Below are 20,445 nucleotides of genomic sequence, written 5' to 3' on the forward strand. Positions count from 1 at the left end.
TAATGATTTTTGGTCTTTTTTTAAAAGCTTGATCTGGAGTAAATTCAAATATATGTATATGTAAGGGCCGCTAGGTCAGAAAGCATGTGAACAATCATTCTTCTGTAGACTACCGAGTAGGGTACTGGAAGACCTGGATTCTGATCTTATGCTTTTATTCTTATGCATTCTTATGCAAATCTTATGCAGATTACTGTATTGTAGTTGATGACTCATTTTACATGAAACAGAAACACTAATTTGGACAGGAGCTAAAACCTGTTTAGCGAACACATTAACTACTAGTCTGCAGAATAATTTTATCTTGTTTTCTGGTTCAGTTAAGTAAAATTATTTTCTGACTTCTCTGCTTTCCTCATCTCATGGATACATATGCATACATGTGCAGAACTGATGAAGTTTGGGCTGGAGTTTCTCTGGAAAGGTGGAAGAAATATTATGAATTGAATGAAGCAGAGGAAGCAAACCATCTAGTCCATGCCACTAGTTGATGCAGCAAGCAGGACGGACAGCAGGGTCTATTTTGCTGTGTCTAAAATGAAAATAGAGGCTGTGACAGCATTCATAGGATTTCCTTTGGCTGGAGATTAGAAAGGCTCAGGGGCTAGTCAAGACTCAAGAGTTTCAGGCAGACTACCCGAACCTACATTGTGATTTCTGACCAGGCTTAATGCCTGCGGATAAGGGAATAGCAAAAGCAACTGGGACGTTTCAAGGTCAGAGCATACAAGACCTTGTCTGCTTGTAAGATTAGATCAGGGGTTTTAGGATTAGCATGGATTTTTAGGATTCCTGTTTGGGGTATTTTAAATAAATAGCACTTCTATATATAAACTTTTATACAAACAGTTGTCCTGTATATCTGTTTACATAGAACATATCTTGCATTTATAAACCTAGAATTTTATGTACAGTTTCAAGATTCCTTTATATGTTTTTTATCATTATGTAACAAAATGCTGTCTCTTCGAAGTAAAAAATGCAGAAACTGATGTATTTTTAAGTGCTTTGAAATCCAAGTACTTCTTGCTGAGATAAGAGGTAATTTTCTCATTTAAATCTCATAGATGTACTGACGAGCAAATCACTGTTGGGCTGTTTCTGCACTGATAATTCTCTACAAAAAGCCTGTATTATAGTGTAATTAGCTGTTTACTAAATGCTAAATGCCCATACTGCTCTACAGAGCCTAGGTTATTTAATATCTGCCTTAATTAACCTTTCACATTCAACTAATTCTGGAACAATTTGATAGGTTTGTTATCAAGGGTGCCAGAGTTTTCCTTCCACTCTACATTTTAAAAAGAACAGAAAGTTCAGAATTTCTGGGGCAGTTTCAGGAAAGTTGAAAGTTTCATGAAAATTGAAGTCACACAGTTCTCTTCTGTCATTAAGTTCCTCTGCAAGCCCAGATATACCCAGTTATACCAACACATGCTTTTATTAATTTCAATTTACAAGAATATTTACATCACAGTCCATATACTGTACAAGACCATTAAGGCCTAATTCACTTCCCAGTTAGCACCTTTTTTCTTTCTGGAAGACAAAAGATACGTTTTACTCCCCCCGCACTTCATGTATAGTTAAAAAATGGAATTAAATGTTCTTGCACTATGTGAAATATTTGATAGCAGAAAGGAAAACCACAGGAAAGGTTTAAAAAAACCAGAAAGGCTGAGAAATTTTGTTTTTTGCAGACTGAAATGATATTTTCACTCATGATGAAAACTTTCATCCCTTCAAAATGAAACATTAATTTCATATTTTCTTGCTGAAGAGATTCCAATATTCTTTGTCAAGCAAGTATGAGAAGAATGAACATACGGGCTTTGGAAATTAAATAAACTAACAAATGTGAAGAACATACTAATTTCATACTCTTCTATTTTTTGGGCCAACTGACAGTATTACACAGTTCTCAAAGCAGGAAAGTTAAGTGAGTTTTCAGAGCAATTATTTTGCAAAAAGCAACGGTATCTGATCAATAACACAGAGAGTTAAGAGTTATCTTGATCAATACCTACAAAGTAGGGGTAGAAGGTTCATCTCAGCAAATGTGATCATTATTTTTTCTAGATCCAAGATTTCATATGACATTTATCTCAAACTTTTAAAGGCTCAGATTGTTTTTCTCTACTTTCTACTTACCCTCAAAGACCACAGTTTTGGCATATGCTTGAAGTCAACTGGTTTTATGCTGGCACAAATTTAATTTTGGAGGCCTAGTTAGAGATAGATGTCCAAATTAATTTGGCATGTTTTGGTAGAAAGAAATAAAGCACTAGTTTTGTTCTAAAATCCCAGGTAATCAAGATGTTCCCTAGCAGTATTTCCAGATAGGTTGGTTTGATTCCTTATTTGTAGTCTGAACAACTACATCATGTTGGCTGCTGCATAGCAGCTACCCTTTGCATGATACAGAGGCACGTTTTAATGGAAGAAAAAAATGATTGCATGAAATGGAACGAAATGAACAGTATTTTAAAAGATAAGAAAACAAATATTTTAATTGACAGAAATCTGGCTGCATGGATTCTATTTCTTGCTATAGGTTTATTTATAATTTTCTGGAAATATGTACTAGTTATTCTGGGGTTTCGGCATGTTTAAAAATTATCCTGTCATTTATTCCTAGTAAACTGAAAGGAATGAATCTTGTTGCTGTGTAATTTTCCCTCTCTCCTGTAGCAAGTATTCTAGCAATAAAAGTGTATCTTTCATGTCTTCCTTCCTTTTCTCTTTTCAATAGCCATGTGGAGCTAGAAATACAAGGTATGTGAGGTGGGATTTAGCTGTCTGCTGTTAGGAGACTGTGCCCAAAATTAGACCCCTTTGGCCGATAAAGACCAATAGAGGTCACAGCAAGAGTCAGGTACATGTCATGCAGAAGTCACAATTGCAATCCAAAATCTTCATTCAACAGCTGCCCAGCACTGCCTTTCACAGTCAGAAAGCCCAAGTCCTCTGTATTTTGGTCTTTTATTTTGTTATCAAGCATGAATATTTATAAACCTTGTTTAGTATCATTCAGGCAAAATGCTATGTTGAATAACTCTGAAAGATCAAATGCACACCTTATCTTAGCAGAAAAGTACCTTGCAAATAAATGACAGGCATTTCAGGAGATCACTGAGATTCATTACCTGGATGATTTCTCATTTTGAGATAGAAATGAAAGGAAATTATCCAATTTCTCTTTTTATAATAACAGCCAATACATTTAATGTCCAGTTTCGTACTGCTGCTTGATTTATAGCATTTACCAGGCTAATCATGCTCTAGCTACTCTAATAAAAGCAGCTATTATATTAACCCTTTCAGTGTGGGTGTGCCCCAAGAAGTGTTTTCTTTGCTCACAGGTAGTTTCATGTGTGATGCTGAACATCTCAGGGTTTGAAACAGAATGCATTTCCCTAGTATGTCTTTTGTGAGGAGCACCAGACCATTTCTTACTTCTTGTAGATACTACATATGCAGTATAGGTATACACACCCACAAATCCAGAACTGGTGGCAAATACCACCGGGCAAAGGGCGAGTACCACATCTAGCAATATTTCTGTATAAAAAAGATCTTTAACAAGGATCTAAACCAATATTTTAGTCTGTGCTACTATGAGAGATTAAAGGGAATGAAGTGATAAACCAGAATCTGATCTTATTGCTTTCTGTGACCTATGTCACAAGTAATCAATAGATTACTGTGCAAATTACTCAAATACTTAATCACAATGATCTCTAATGTGCTTGACCAAATTTGAAAATGCTGGTAGTTATTTATAGTGGTTAAATGTCTTATAACTGAAGCTAAAACTCTGCCTCGTCCTCTGCCTTTCTGGATCACTTGTTACCTGTCTACTAGTGGACCGAGTGACTGACAGCCGTGCAGTTCCCTAAGTCAACCCTAATGTACTATTTTTCTGTTGTACCTGGAGTACTGTGGGAGCAAGGATGGAGTTTATTAGCAGAACTGTGTGTCTTGAAGATAACGCTCCTCTGATAATCATGGGACAGTGTTTTCTTTGAGCTGTTGTTTTAGACTGTCCATGAGCTCACACAAAAGCTTCCCTGTTAGTTTAGTTTCTTTTGAATAATTTTCAAGGTGTTCTTTGCAACTGCGAGACTTACCTTTTAAACAGCAATGTAGATTTTGTGACTTAAGAGTCTGTGCATAAATCAGTAATATCCTAATGCTGGGGGGAGCCTGGGGAGTCAGCAATGTCTCATGTATATGCAATTAGTGTTTGTTAGTGCAGGAACATTCAAACTATCGTTGGTATAAAAGATGCTAGGCAAAATGCTGTCCTTTAGATGTTCACAGGTGCTGATAGCTGGCCAACTAAGGACAGTAGTAATTTAAAGATAACTGCGGTGTTAGTTGTTAGACTTGTTACGTGAAATTACAGGTGTTTCTGCATTTCAGAGGGTTTTGTTAAGATTTAAAAGATTTTACAGGCAAAGACAGTGTGATCTCTGTTGAATATGTGTCTGGGTTAAAATGAACTTAGTGACCTGAAGAGGTCTGGCTGAAATTGGCTCCCAGCAGGAGTGTTTATTGCAGCATGATTTAAAATACTTACTGTACTATGGCTAAAGAGGAATATGACCCTGGAAACAGAGCAGCTTTGTTTATTGGACCTATTTCTGTTACTGAGAGGGAATACCAGTTAGACTGATTATGAGTATTCTAAAAACAAAATAATAAACAGTACAGAGTGCACAGTAATATAACAGTGCTTAAAAATATACTGCCTTTAATTGAACTGTTTGTCTTTATGTTGTGGTCACTTGCAAATTACACTTGATGATACTTAGGCTGATGTTTCATTTTCAATAGTAAATCAACAGATCCTTCACTTTCACTAAACTGTTTTCCAGGACTCTAGAGGAAATATGACCCAAAGGAACACAGTTATAGAAGAGAGATTGCGCCAAGGCCAAAACAAAACATTTAATTAAATCTCCTTTTCTAAACTGACTCTCTTTCCTCTTGACAAATGGTGAAAGGAAAAGGTGTTCAAAGGAACACAACTGAAACAAGAAGGTTCATAATAATTTATAAGTACTGAATTATGGATAGTCTGAAGATATGAACACATGCTTTTAGCTGTTACATTCTGAGCAGCTCAAGGACTAGCTATGTTTCAGGAGGGATAATCCTTGTGCGCCGATGTGAGGGTGAAAAAAGAGAACTAAGATGCCTTTACTCCTTACTTTGTAAGGAGATGTAATATCTCAAGCTCTTCTCTATGTGCAGAACAGAATGCAGCAATGGAGTACAGTATTCTGATGAGGCTCTTCTATACCAGTCAAGAGGATCGCTCTTTCTCACCTCAGCTGACTGCAGCCTCTTTGCCTAGATCAGCTGTCAGGACACCATTCTTTCCAGTGCCAGTCACATCTCACCCCAGTAAGATTAGGGAAGGCATTGCTCCACTTAACATTACGTGAAAGTGTCTAAATTAAACTTTTCTAAGTGACTTAGGAGCTTCACCTCTGTTAAATTTCAGTGTGCTTGAAGTTTCTAAGCCGTTCCTGACTATAGGACTTTGCAATACAGTGTAGAACATATGTTTAAGACTTACTATTATTTGTTTTACAGTTTGGGAATTTATAGGAAATAGTTATTTTATCACTCTGAAGGTTTTAATACAGTTAGAAGAGTCTTAAGATTCTCACTACTTGTATTTACAGTAACAGTGTCTCAGGAGCTGAGGGGGCTCAGTCGCCTGCTGGGAAGGAATAAAAGTACAGCTTGCTCATAAAGCTCTGGGGCAGGAGGTTGTCAAGCATCTGCAAATGCTTTCAAGTCAGTTGAAGGCCAAGACCTATGTGACCTCTGCCTCAGTTTGCTGTGTTTGACCATCTTAAAGCTCCAAAGACAGGTGCTGCCTGTCCTTTGCCCATGCAGCAGACTATTGCAGGTTGTGCCCCTCCTCGGTATGTGAAAGGCTTCTTCCTCTTTATTGGGTAAAGGTGCAGAACCCCAATCTGGATAGTGATGGAAGAAGCCTTATATGAAAGGAATCTCCTGTCAAGTTAAAGGGGAGCAGTTTCTGGTAATGGCTTGATCACTGAGTACAGGGTTGAGTAATACAGAATTCCAGCCTTGTGTATACTGCACAGCAGATGCTGCAAATCGAGGCTGATATGAAAATCGTGAGTTTTAACATTGCTGATGTCTTTTCTAGGTTGCTTTTAAGCCAGTTTGCTATTGGCCAAAGACTTCTGTTTAGCAAACACTGGCATCAAGCATGGTAACAACATGAGTCCAGTTATATCACCACCTCTCCCATCAATCCCATTCATACTGATTTCTACAAATCTAGTCTTGAAGAAGATAATTTTCTTTTATAACTGTTTTGATAAAGGAGAGTTAATAAAGATATCCAGATGCTACAACCATATAATGGCAAATCAGAATGTAACTGTGGCAGAACTCAGAAACAGGTACATTTTTAGTAAGAAAGACTTGTGTGTCATTATAAAAAAAGGAAGAAAATATCAATCTTTATAACTGGAAAAAATACAGTAATGTAGGCAACACTATCCACCTCGTCTAAACCAATCTGTTACTCCTTTGATTTAAAACGCATTCTTCTTTGCTCTTATGCTGTAGATAAGGAAGGTTCCTACTCAGCACCTCCTGTTCTGGAGCCCTGGGGCTCAGTCATATTTTTACCACCATTTCAGCCTTTGAGATTTCTTACCACAACAGCTTTCTAAATGAGGCAGAACTCTTTCCAAAGCCCACAATATTATTGTGGCTTTTTTTTTTTTTTTTTTTTTTTTTTTTTTAATTTGAAAGACCTCTTCTGGGAAGCAGAAAGAACAACTTTGGAAGCTTAAAGTACAGACCAGATCTGATCAAAGCTTCTTACTTGGCAGTTGGTGGGAGCTGCCACTGTGGCATTGCAAATTGTCCTTGTGCAGCACCTCCTTGAACACAGCTGAGCACAGGGAATACTACTATAGCATTTGGGAATAAAGAAAAGAATGTTTTTGTTACTGGAACTGCAGCAATATGATACTGGCTAAGGTCATGTTGTTAAGTTGCTCTAATCATAAAGTTTTGTCTTTCAGCAGTCTATAACCAGTTGATAAAGGGCTGGTATAAACACAGAGTAACTCTACCAACCAATTATCTTTTTTACAGACAGTCATGGTCACAGGCAGCCAAGCCTCACAGCATTTAGCCCCACTGCCCACCCACATCCCTGATGTGATATTCTGGTAAACATATGCACCACCTTTGTCTTTAATATTGCAGTAATGGATTAAAGTGTTGGGTACTGAATGAACCAAAATCTTGATTTCTTGAAAGAACAGCTTGTCCATGAAACATCTTTATTGTAAAGGGATATACTAGCATTCTCAATGACGTCGAACTCTGCTGGCTTATGACTTTTGGGTGCTGATGTCTGCTAAATGATCATTTCCTATAGTGTTCAGTGAATTTGCAATAGGTGAGAATTTAGGAGTTAGGAGTGTTTTGACCTTCCAAATTTACACTGTAATGCTGAATAATGTTATAATTTCATGTTTCAGATGTGATATATTCAAATGTTTTGGATACAGTCCTGTGATGTTTCTTCCTTTTTCATTTAGAAAACAATGCTATAGCCATACCACAAGGAACCCCCCCCAAAAGAATCCAGTCTGTTTATGTTTTATGGTGGAATTTACAAAAGTGGAGCAACAAAAATCAGAATAAAACTGTGTAAAAAGCTTTTTAAAAAATTTACTTTGCCAAAATAGCAATGTAACATATTGCATAACAGTTGGTAATAAGTCCTCCAGTAGGTGTTTCTGTAACTTTCAGCCCGAGTTTTTACATTCTGTCAGTGTTATTCAATGCAGATTCATTGTCAAAATAGATACAGGTAGACCCATATAGGGAGTATATATTTGAGTTGGTTGAATGATTCAGTCTATGAAGAATAAATAGAAGGACCCTTGAGACAACTCTTTTTACATTAGTGGCTTCATATCAATGATACAGTTATGCCTATGTGTAATCTGGAAATGATTTTTCCTTTCAGTCATTACTGTAGATCTGGACTGGGCTGGGGGGTTACTGCATGCTTGACTCTTGCAAATGGCAGATTTTGGTTTTGTTTGTGCGGATAACAATATTGCTCCCAGTTTACCTGCACTCTACTCCTTGCCAGCCAGCATCATTTCCCATACAAAACAGAAAAGAGTCTCCAGAGCAATGATATCCTATTTGCTTATGTACTCGTTTCAAAGAGATCTAAGGACTCTTAATTTGTAGGACATAAATCCTGTTCTCTTCCTGTTTCACACATTAGATTGGTTTTCCAGTTATGGTTTTTTACACTTGACTCATTTCTATGTGTTGTGTTCTCAGAGATTACTGACTTTGTTAAGTTCGGCAGTTTTTACGCTAGTGTAGTGTGAGTGAATGATCAGCTGCTGTTCACCATCAGAGACCTGGCTCCAGCAATGCAAAGAAAGTTTTGGAACTGTATAACCTTGACATTTTTAGGTTTAGTTTTGCCTGGATGGGCAAAGAGAAATATCTGTCTGTAGTTATAAAGCTGGAATCTGAACAGTGAAAAAAATAAGCAAAGCTCTGGGAAATCTCCGGAGGTGAATCTGAAGGTTTGGGTCAATTAGAATTAGGGAAAGCAATAGCTGAATTTTAGAAGAATAATTTGTTTTCATTATTTTAATTTCCTAGGTTGGTGTTTTCTCATAGAAAAGCGCAATGAAGAAATGCTCTTGCTGAGAATCTAAGTTTGGACAGCCTTGGTCATCCCCAGAAAAAGTGGTACACCAGGCATCTGGCATTAGTATTTAGAGAAAGTTAGAGGTCTGGAAGTGAAGTTTTATGTGAACTAGAGCTGGCATGTTTTTAAGGGCAGCCAGGCACATAGATATAGCCAGTTTCTAAAGTACATATCAAAGGCAATGGTCAGATAGGCACAGTATTCAAAGTTACTATTCGATGCTGCTTAGTGTTTATTTAGAATATGGAATAAAAATCTCATTATTCACTGAAGAACTGTTGCAAAGAGATGTACAAAGAGTCTGGAAATCCCCTGACAAACATTTATAAAGGAGTTGATGATAAACACGCAGGACCTAATACCTAGCATAGGACATGTTTTATTAATAGCTTTGTATTTTTGCTTTGCCTATCAGGAGAATCCTTTATCCCCAAACTTCTCATTGCAGTTTTACTGTAATATGTAGCTCTCTATTTTTAATCAGAGTTTGGGGAATGAAGGGAGATATATATCCAAAAGTATTAGCAGGTAATACTCAACATCTCTGAAGGCACATTTGTTGCATACTTCAATTTGACTGTGAACTGATGCTTAAATGGCTATCTTTGTTTAACTATTGATGTATTGTGATATTATTCTCATATGTGGATGCGGACTTACTAATTGTCTGCCAAGAGCAGTATATTGTAGTCCTTTCTCATGGGGAGTAAAGGCAATTTTTTCTAGTTATAGGTCTCAGATAAGCCAGAAGACAATGTATTATTTAGGAACATGGTACAACAAATTCTGCTCTCAGAATGCCAGCTGATAACACTGTTACGGACTGCGCATATGACACTTTGCTCAGAAATATGTTACTGTGCCAAAGAACTGGGAACATCTAAATAGGACCTGATTTTCAAAAAGGGAACACTCAATACTTCCTGAAATGCAGAGCTTCAGGTATCTAAAACAGGAGACAGTTAAAATAAGACATTTCTGAAAATGTATGTCTCATTCTTTTAAAACAAAGTTAAAAATATTCAGACTTTTTCAAGAATTTTAAGACTCATTTTGAAGGTTACTCTGTATAGGTAAATATACTAGTAAAATAATGAGAATAATTGGCATGGATTTCTTTTAAAATTGTATTTTGACGTATAGACACATGCAGACATAAATTCTTCCATTAGAAGGTCACATTTACGAGGTTTTAAGAGCCTTTCTTGGATTCAAGCTATAGTTTAAGTAGGAGCATATGTTTTGATGTAATTTGTTTGTTAAATGAAGGGACCTAGAACTGTGAACATTAATAAACATTAATAAACTTGGGTGAACTCCTGGGATCTATTTAAAGCTTCCTTTTATAAGCTGGCCTCTGCAACCTTGTGAGAGAGTTGAGTGATATTGCTGCATTGAATGGGAGATGGAAATGGGGCCTTTTTCAATAGCACATGGTTAGTTTTGATAATATATCTTACTGTTTGTTTTGGCAACAGTTTGCAAGTGTTGTATAAGCCATACATATTACTGAAATAAATCAGTTGGTAGTTATCTATGAGGACACATCTTCATCTTTTCTCTAAAAATAGTGACATATTATATTTACATTAAATTGAATTTTAACTGACAAAAAAGAAGATCTGATGCTGTTGCTGTGAGGAGAGATGGAAGATCATGAAAATTCCAGTTATGGGAAAAAAGATTGACTTTTCAGAAAACTATTACTATTATTATTTTTAAATTGTCATTGTTCTACCCTCATACTCTGTTGATATATGAGGAATCTTTGTCACCATTATTAGAATTTCACAGTGTAAATTATGGAGAGTGCAATAAATCATTGAAACATAGTATAATATGTAGACGGCAATATACAATAAGGTGGCTGTACAGATCTTGAACGCTGTCTTTTACCTTAACTAACACTGTAATGCATTATGGTAAATGGTAAATATATTAGTGTTAGTTATTGGTGATTTATGTTATTTTTACATATCTTCAACTTAATGGATGGTAGATTTATTTATGTTTTAAAACCAAAATGTGAATAAGTTGGTTTGTAACATACACACTCAAGTACTTATCTCTAGGATAAGGCTGACTTGATCAACCCTGAGAAGCTGATTGTTGCATATCCTGAACTACTGATAGGAACTGTGGCGTATTCCATGTTAGCTAGAATGGGCACAAATTAAAAAACATGTGAATAAGATTCAATTAATCCAAGTAGTATTCAATTAATCCAAGAAATAACATGTTCCTCTCTGTCATCCTTTTTAATGCCTCCTCTTCAATTAAATAATTACCTGCTAGATACTCATATTATGATGAAATAGTAAATTGGCAAAAAAGCACGCTCAGCTTTAGACTGTTATTTGCTTGATCCACTGTATTTTAGACCATTCCTGCCTCCTGAGAAGGTTTACCTATACAGCAACTTGTAGCATAGGTAGGGAAACGCAGTGTGGTCACTGTGACCTTAACACAGCCGTTCATATATTTTCCATTTCCTCTAAGTACTTAATTTTTATAAGATGAATAACTTTATTTCTACTTGTTTAGATTAACTGATCTAGCACTGTGCTTTGGAGTGAACAGTAGTGGTAAATCTGGCTCCTTAAATTACTGGGAATCACACAGAAGTGATTTCAAACTGCCCTGGGATGGTGCCTGATGTAAGTTCACACCAGCTGAACACTTCGGGGGTAGTCTGAGACTAGTCTCCTCTGCTGTACTTACAGACATAGTTGCAGCATTTCACTGGCTTCATCCCTTTGTTCTGTAATGGGTGACATCCTAACCCATTCCAATGAATCTCTTTGCAGACAACCATACAAACTCATAGAACACTTTCTCTTGGCTTTGTGAGGAGAACCCTCCAAACTAGCATGAAAAATGCAATCTCTTCCTTCTAGTTTTATATATAAAAATAGTGGGGAGAGATGCAGCTCAAAATTGCCATTGGCACAGGTGCAGGCATACTGGGGCTAGTACACCAAGCAAGGTGGTGTTGGAGCAGCCCCATAACTCCCACAGCAAACCCAGGTTTGCTAGAATCCATACAAGTATCAACTGGCATGAACTACCACCACCTTTAAATACAAATACGTAGCACGTGTACTTAAGACTAAGATGACAAATGCTGGTAGCTAAGGACAAAATTCCATGTTGAGGTGTAATAAATTATAAAGACAATTAAATATTTTCAGTAGAAACAGAAATCAGAGTCTCAAGATAGACCTGTTTAATTACAAATGTATTTAAAGTATTATCTTAGTTTGACCACACACTCATAATTTATGAAGCTGTATGTTCTGATGTCAAGAAATTAAGTGGGAATTGCGAACCCAATAGCTTTATAGTAAGAAAATCTATATCCCAGTTACAAAATGAAATTATTTGATTGGTAAATCTGCCTGGCAGACCTGCTGGGATTCAGAGGAGATACTCAAAGAGATGAGCATTTCAGACCAATAATGACTGTCTACTTTCAGCATCTTTGGCAAAATCTATTGTACAGGTGGGTAAAGAAAGAAGCACCTGCTTGCATTAAAAGGTATAAATATGAGTCAGCCCCTCACCTGTGCTCTTGTGGGTCTTCCTACCTCTGGGTAGTACTAAGCAGCAGAAGAAATACCATTGCATCCAATTAAATTGCTTGTGTTGCTGAAAGCACTTGACAATGTTCCTTTAAAAATTACCTAGACCAGGCCAGGTATCTAGTGACCTAAGTCCTTAGACTAGACACGTGACTGCTGCCCAACCCCTTTTTCCCTTACTATATACTTAAAATTATTCCTTAATCTCCTATTATAGTAATACAAATGGATTTGGTACACAAGATGTAATAATAACCATTCTCACCCTCATTTCTGTTGCTGTATAGAGCACCTCTATTGCTGACTGACAGTGAAAAAGTGGCAAATCTCAGAAAGATGGCTGATAGCGGCAGGGTATATCCAAACTGTAATGAGCTTGACTGACATTACGGAATGTAAGAGAGATGTCATGAAAAAGAATCAAACTGTCATAAAAATAGAATCCCTCCACATTGCATATGGATTTCCTGCATTTTATGTTTATACAGTACACTTGTATGCTAGTCCTTATTTTGCCTGCAAGCTTTTATCTATGCTCTTTGTTGAAGATTCAATTTAGTTATCTTCAGCTGTTATTTTATAGCAACTGTCTGACATGAAGGCTTGTTAATCAGACATAATTTTGTAAACAAGGAAAGTATATGCTGTATATAGAATAAATGATTAGGAATTGTGAATTACAAGCCTATCTTGATACTCAGGTTTTCTTTGGAGACCTTATGAACCGTGGCAGTGAGATCTAAATGGATTATGAGGTAGCCAGAACTCAGTAATGGCATTACACTCTTATTGCTAAAAGCGAGGTTTCAAAAAAGCACTCTTGGCAGGACACTACATTTAAATTAGATGCTCTTTATTTCAGCTTTCTATTTCCCTCTCTTTTCTCATTTAACCTCCCTTGTCATTCATTGCTTTTTGTGAATACAAGTGACTACAAAGTAATTTAAAAAATAATATAGTGAAGAGGCTTATATAAAATGATGCATAATAAATTAATGGCTGAATGATACACCAGTGCAGGTAGGTTTTTCTAGTATATTCACATTATAATCAGAAATACATTATTTATGACATGTTTGTGTAATAAATACACATTTTTAGATGAGGGCAAAATCTGCTTTTACAGCTCTTTCTTCAACAGCGAGAAGGACACTAACATTTATTCATAGTGTTTAAAAGGAACAGTAGTGAAACAAACTCTTAGGAAATAAGGATGGGTCTGACCTAGGTCCAGACTTGGGAAGAACCCGTTCCTTGTGGTCTGGGGCCTCTACCAGGTAGCCAAATACTTCCTTTGTGCTTGTGAAATTCCATTAAAAAGCATATAAATAAGCCTTAGAAAGCTGCAGGAATTTAGTGATTGATCTGTAGTGATTGCATTCTATTTTGTTAGTTATTATTTTAAAGAGAATACTAACCTGATTTGAAGCCATGTAAGCATTGGTGTTGTGCCCCCACCAAATACCCAGACTGTGAAAAATACGATCAGCAGTGCTGTTGTAAACATCATTTGTTTGGGCTGGGACTTTGTGTCTCGAATAGCCAATGCGAATGCTATTGCACCACGTAAACCTGGAAAAAAAAGGACAATGATGAACTTAATGTGATGGAGAAACAGAATTTTAGTCTTTTCCACCCGGACCCAATTCCAAGGGCAGAGGAAGTTTTCAGACCATGACCATACTTATAAAATGCTGAATTGTGCTAATTGAAAGGATGGTGTTTAATGCATTGTGAGCAACTTTGCAGCAGTGGACAACAAAACTACTCTCATATTCACATAATATTTACACGTTTGTTTTACATCCACTGAATGCTCTGTCTTGAATAATTGAAAATTAAATAGTAATCTGGACTTTAAGATTCTCAAAACAAAAATTTATTCTTTGTGTTGTTTTACTGACTTCAGTAGGACTACTCATGAAATTAGGTGCAAGTGAGAACAAGGGTTGGTATTAAAACCTGTACCCATATAGGCTACCTATTTCTTGCTTGAAAAAATAGAAAAAATCTTTCAAATGCCTTTAAAATCTTTCAATGTGCTAAGACCAGTCAAAAATAACCATGACTTAAAACCAATGGATAGTTTTTAAAAGATGAGTTTAAGTATCTGAAAAGGGAATGTAAAATAATGTAAATTTAGACACTGGCACAGGTTGCTCAGAGCAGCTATAGGTGCATTCCCCAGCCCTGGCAGTGCTCCAGACCAGGCTGGACAGGGCTTTGAGCAACCTGGTCTAGTGGAAGGTGTCCCTGCCCATGGCAGGGCGTTGGAACTAAATGATCTTTAAGGTTCCTTGCAACCCAAACCATTCTATAATTCTATGATTTTCAGCTCTTGGTGTGCTTGAAAAATTATAATAGTTGTAAAATTATACACCTACAGAGACTGAATAAACAAAAACTTACAAATATGGAGAAAACAGCTAACTGTGAGTTTAAAAAAGCCCCACAGGTAGTAATAAGCTAACTAAATAGGTCTTCATAGAGTGACACTTTTAAAAAAAGAGGGGAGAAATAGCCTGCTAGTGTCTCCAGCCCTCTGAATGCATAGTACAAATAATATTCTGTATTTTCCAATGCTTTTTATTTATAAATTTAAATTTAATTCATTGTTTTCTTAAAAAAAATTCCACAAAATAAGTGTAGAGAGCAAAGCCATTACATGTATGCAATACATGCTGAATCCAAAAAGTACTTTGCAAGTACAGAGATGCTAAATATAATAATTAAACCTCTTGTAAGGCACTGATGGTCTATACAGAATCATTTAATCAACTGCTAAATGCAGCTATTTTTGGAGTAGAACTTTAAACTTCTTTAAGTTTATATAGCTAGAATATGAATTATTTGGTATAGAAAATGGACAGTTTATCTAGAGAACAACACAAAGCCATTTCTGCAAGGAAGTACCAGACTGTAGTTACACTAGCTGAAAATGGTCAGTGGCAGCAGGTTTAAAATCTCTGTTTTTATGAAAATAACACCGCAGTCAACAAGTGGGCTTGTCCTTGACTTTGCTTTTATGTAAGAGACATCTCTAAGGATGTACATGCTTTACTGCTTTCTTATGGAAAAAAAACTATCAGCTCATTTTAAACAGGTATCTGAGGAGTGAATGAATCACTATTGAAATGGTCTTTTTCCAGTGGTTATAGTGGTAATGCTAGATGACTAGCCCAGATTAAATGCTTAAATTACTGGTGGCTGCATTCTGGTGGAAAACAATGCTGCTTTCCACAACCGAATCATAATGGTACATGCAATATTAAATCTAGAACATCTCTTTTGGTAAGAGAGAATATATAAAAAAAAGTTAATTAATATGTCATTAAGACTCTACTTCTTGAGTGCTGGACTGGGTATTTCTTCAGCTTAGAGAAATAGTGAGTGTCTTCATTGCATTTTTCATTTATAAAAAGGCTCAACGTGGTCTGTAAGAGCTAATTCAGTTTCAACTAAACCCATGTCTAAAGTAAAATAAATATTCAAGCAAAACATTTGCTTCCGACTAAAGCAGTGGGAAGCAGATGAATATAACCTGAAATGTACACTCAGTAAGAAGCAAGGAACACTATTGCATATATCAAAATACATTCCAGGCAACAACAAAACAAAGGAAATTTTAAGAGCTTCAGAAAATGGTAAGATGCTGAAACAAACTAAAGATAAGGCAGGTTAGGCTTTCTCTGATACCTCAGGGGAAAATACTAACAAAACACAATGGAATTATTGGCTCCAATGGACATCGATACTTCAGCGACACCTGGGTGAAAGTGGCCTGGTGGAAGGAAAATGGTCTGATGCACCGCTAGCAGAGATCCTCTCCCCTCATCTTTCAGAGATGCCACACTGACAGCAGCTCCAGATCTGTGCTGTGATCTATTGATCCTTTGGGCTCTATCACAGATTTTCTGCTAGATTTTTCTGCTAGCTGTGCTAGCCATTAGGGACTCATCTTTAAGAGATATTCTTTAATGTGTCAAGGCCTCCAAAGAAAAGCACTTCCAGGGTTAAACTTCTGAGACCCACAGAACAGAACAGGTGTGTCCTATTGGGCTGTTCTCCATCCTTTGCTCATACTCCACAAACACAGATCTCTGAACCCATCCCTCTGAAGAGCCTTTGAGGGCAGTAGTGTTTGTGGATAGCATGGAGAGAATCAGCCAGGAAAGGAGACATTCTGTATGTAGATCTGGTGTTTTGGTTTCAACTGTAGTTCTCTGCCCTTTTCTTCCTTGCTTTCTTCTCTCTTTAGCAATTTGGTTTTGTATCTGTTCCCTTGGAAAAGTTCACTTTGACACTTCCCACCACCATGTATGTACGAGTGTGCAGATGTAAATGCCTGCACAACAGCTGCCTGTACACAGGCATTCTTTCTCATTTTTCTTCTGCATTTATGTTCCACCCTTTCAGACTCTACTGCTACTGTAATGCCTAATATTAAGAGCAACCACCCCTGTAGCCCTCTGTCCCACAAGCCTCTCTCTTGCTGATTTACATGGTGTAGAGAAGAAGCACAGTAAAAAGTAAATAGAGATATTGGAAGAAGAGTAGAAGATGCAGTACTGTATCTGTTAAATAGTCCCCTCCTGGTCATGTGGCAGTGATGCCCAAATATCAGATTTGTTATTGCCGTTAATAAGTCTATCTGGATCCATTTAGTTTCCTTCCCTTTTAAGTTTACTGCCATCTAAAGGCATTATAACAGGGTCTGAACTGAAAGGAGGCATTTTGCATTTAGCATAGACTAGTGTACAGTGATAGCTCCCTTACAATTTAAGTCCTTGAAATACTTGTTTTTCACATGAGCAGAGGCTGCCGGCCTGCTCCGTTTTAGCTGATGTTGAACTTGATTTGAGAAGCTCAGGCTTATTTATACGAAGAGTAATTTAGTTTTGATTTACAATAGAATATTATCAGCAATCATGATTAAACGTAGTTGTAAAAGTGAATTTATCCTCTGTAATGTGTTGTTAGAGTGGCAGAAGCAGATGAAGAATGTAATAAATCAATATGCTACATAATCCACTTCCAAGTCTAACTTTTACCTTTACTAAAGTATATTAATACTCCTCAGAAAGTATAATTTAATGACTTCAGTAGATTTCTTTGCAGAGAAAGGTATAGTCAAATTCTAATTGACAATGTACTTGCCTGACCTTAATTGCTTTTTTCAGACTTTGATATTCATGGTGATTATGGCAGTAAAACTCAGTAAAGCAAGCAGTAGATGTTTGGTACATCTGGTAATGATATGATGGAAAACAAAACTAACTCAAAATTAATTGTTCATTGTGTTCACACATCATGAGTGTGTGATGCTGCGGTGAATGAAGCCCAGTTTAACCTCTGTGATTGACTAGAACCTGATGCTATATCAGAATATTGCTGCTGATCTTGTGTAGGCAAAAAGCACCTTCCTCCAAATGCAAATTCAATGCCTTGTTTCCTCATATCAGAAATATGTTTCTCTTGTGGCATTTATTGCCTTTGTTTATCACTATATACAGTATGATCAGTTTATAGTAAGTAAGAATGCTACTAGTAAATAAGCACAAATCTTAGTGCATATTAATAAGTACAATTACACAGAAAATCCATGTATCTGAAGTGTTCTGTGAAGTGTGAAGATGCTGGCAGTGTAAGAGGCAGTCAGTCTTTATTGCTCTACTTGCAGATGATGCCATTTACTTTTTTTAAGGTTGTAAAGACATTTTTCTCTACAAAATACAGTGTTTCTTCGAATACAGTTAAATTACTTTTCTGAGCATTTTAACATTTACATTTTACAAGTTTTCAATACTATATTTTCAGTTCTCAGCTGCCAGATTGTACTGGAAAGCTAACGTGTGAGTGTGAGTTCTCACATTCAGTTGTTGGCTGCAGGCTACTTTCTGCTCCTAGTTCTGTGCAGAAGAAACTTGCCTGGAGAGAAAATGAGGACAGAAGTGTTGAAGGATAAGATATATTTTAGAAGATTTTTTAATTCTATACTTTATCTGATGAAATATGAAAGCAAAAATGGAACCCAAACCCCAGATAATTAGTGATATGAAGCTATTTTTCATGCCATTGTTTAGTTGGCCACCTGCTAGCTAGAGTGATCTACATATGCATCTTAACGGCTAACGATTGTAGGTGAGTAGGCGGTCTGAAAGCCGGTTCCTAATGGATATATGTCATCATCTCTCACTACAGTCTAGCTGGTATTAACTGACATTTTCAGTGGCAGCTTTCAGCAGAAGGATTGAATGGATATAGAAATGAACTGCTGTGTTGCTCTCTAGAGATGGAATTACACAGGCATAAATGAGGCACCCTGATGTGGAGTACTGATGAGGGAGCTTGAAATGTGGTGCATTGTATTTTACATGTTATCTGGCTAAATAGATCAGTGTACATCAAGGCTGTCAATCAAAAACTTTTCTCCATAAAAATTTGCAATAAGTTTCTGTACAAAAAGTAGGAAAATTAAGAAAAAAAAAAAGTGTTGACTTTCTAATTATAGAAAATTATTTCATAAAAGGCATTGGGGGATCTGTGTTTCTGTCTCTTACTGAAAAAATGTTCTTCGTTTATAAGTGAGTTTTTCCTAACTAGCACCAGAAAGACAAGTAGAAGTGTTTCTAGCTTGTGCAAGTCCAAAAATACAGAACCCAGCTGAGATCTTAACAGTTCAGGGGATGATGTACAAATCGGAGTAGAACAGGGCTCCCTCTTCTGGATTTTTTTTTTTCTTTTAACATTTTAAAATTAACCAGAGTTAAAACTAATAAAATCTGAATTTGGAAAATGAAGTAGTCAAAAATCAGTCTGGAATATATATAAAAATGTCTGTGGTATGGAGGTCTCCTATTTTCACGTTTCAAACTAAAACTGATCCTGAAGTAAAGCAACTGCCAAAGGTAGTGTCTGATTTGAGTATCGGTACTAACACCTTCAAAGTTGGGTATCTATTTGCTGGTATGTAAACATGCTGTCAGGTATACTACAGGCACCTCTAAACCAACACAACATAAGAACATGATATTCCCTAACTGTGGAAGTGTAGACAGATGTGGGACAATGGGTTGAAAGACTTGCTTCCTGGGTGGTAGGTTTCCAGAACGTTAATTAAAATAGGCCCAGAGCACAGTGAAGTTGATGATAATACATTAATTTGCTTCAGTAGCTTTGAAGAGACTACCTTGAGTTTGAAGGTAATGACTTCTTTGTGATAGATGTGGCTTTTTCTAGTGATAGATGAATATCTTTGTCAATTGTTAAATATGGACAGAAAAAATATCAAAATAGCACTTACCTGAAAACATCATCATGTGCTGAAAGTTCCTGGGAATCTTTTGTTTTCGACCCAAATTCAAAAGGAATGAAAGTGGGTATATGTTGCAAGCTCTTGCTACAAAAACTGCCACCTAGAAGGTTAGATGTTAAGGAAAATGGTGGAGGAACTACTGACATAACTGGTTATCTTAAAGCCAATATTTCTCCAAAGTTATTTTAAAAGAGTAATTAAAATGAATATGAGATTACTTCATATCTTACATGTCAGATCCTTCTGGTTCCAATTTCATTATAAAACTGTGCAGTGACAGAGATTGTCTTCCCCAGACCTCCTGGTTTTATGCTCATCATTACACATCCCACTTCAATCACTCTGCTTTTACTCATCACATTTGTATCACACGTGGCTTCATCTTCAGCCCTTCAGTAAAATGCCCACCATCAATTGCAGAGATGGCATTATCTCCTTGAGCAGCAATTTGCAAAGAATAAATGCACTTTTGGACATGATTATTACTTTCCTATTTCCTGACAATTCATATTGTCTATATCCAGCACACTTTGCTTTTTTTTTTTCTTCTTCTTTCCCTTTTTCTATGGAGATTTTTTGAAAGGAGTTCTTTATTACTTCTCTGTGGAACGATCACAAAAGTTGCCTTAATTAGAAACATGAGGCTATTTCAGATTAAAAAAAAAAAAAAAAAAAGAGCTCCTTATATATGCTTTTAGCAGGTTCCACCCTCCCCTTGTCTTGTGACTCTTAGGACTCAATTACAGCACTCTTAGTCTGACACATGCTGTGGACTGTAGAACAGATGAAGTACT

The 20,445-nt window shown here is 36.5% G+C and overlaps 1 protein-coding gene across 3 annotated transcripts in view; it reads right to left on the reverse strand.

Moving 5' to 3' along the window:
* SLC9A9 (solute carrier family 9 member A9) overlaps positions 1-20,445 on the reverse strand; it is a 214,334-nt gene that overhangs the window by 78,725 nt on the left and 115,164 nt on the right. For all 3 annotated transcript variants that reach the window (XM_040613001.1, XM_040613000.1, XM_040613002.1), the window contains exons 11-12: positions 19,640-19,751; positions 13,755-13,908 (exon numbers count right to left, since the gene is read on the reverse strand). In XM_040613001.1, coding sequence (XP_040468935.1) covers positions 13,755-13,908; positions 19,640-19,751 — 266 coding nt within the window. The remainder of the gene's footprint in view (positions 1-13,754; positions 13,909-19,639; positions 19,752-20,445) is intronic.

Source organism: Falco naumanni, chromosome 13, assembly GCF_017639655.2.
Source record: "Falco naumanni isolate bFalNau1 chromosome 13, bFalNau1.pat, whole genome shotgun sequence".
In the NCBI taxonomy this organism is placed as follows: Eukaryota; Metazoa; Chordata; class Aves; order Falconiformes; family Falconidae; genus Falco; species Falco naumanni.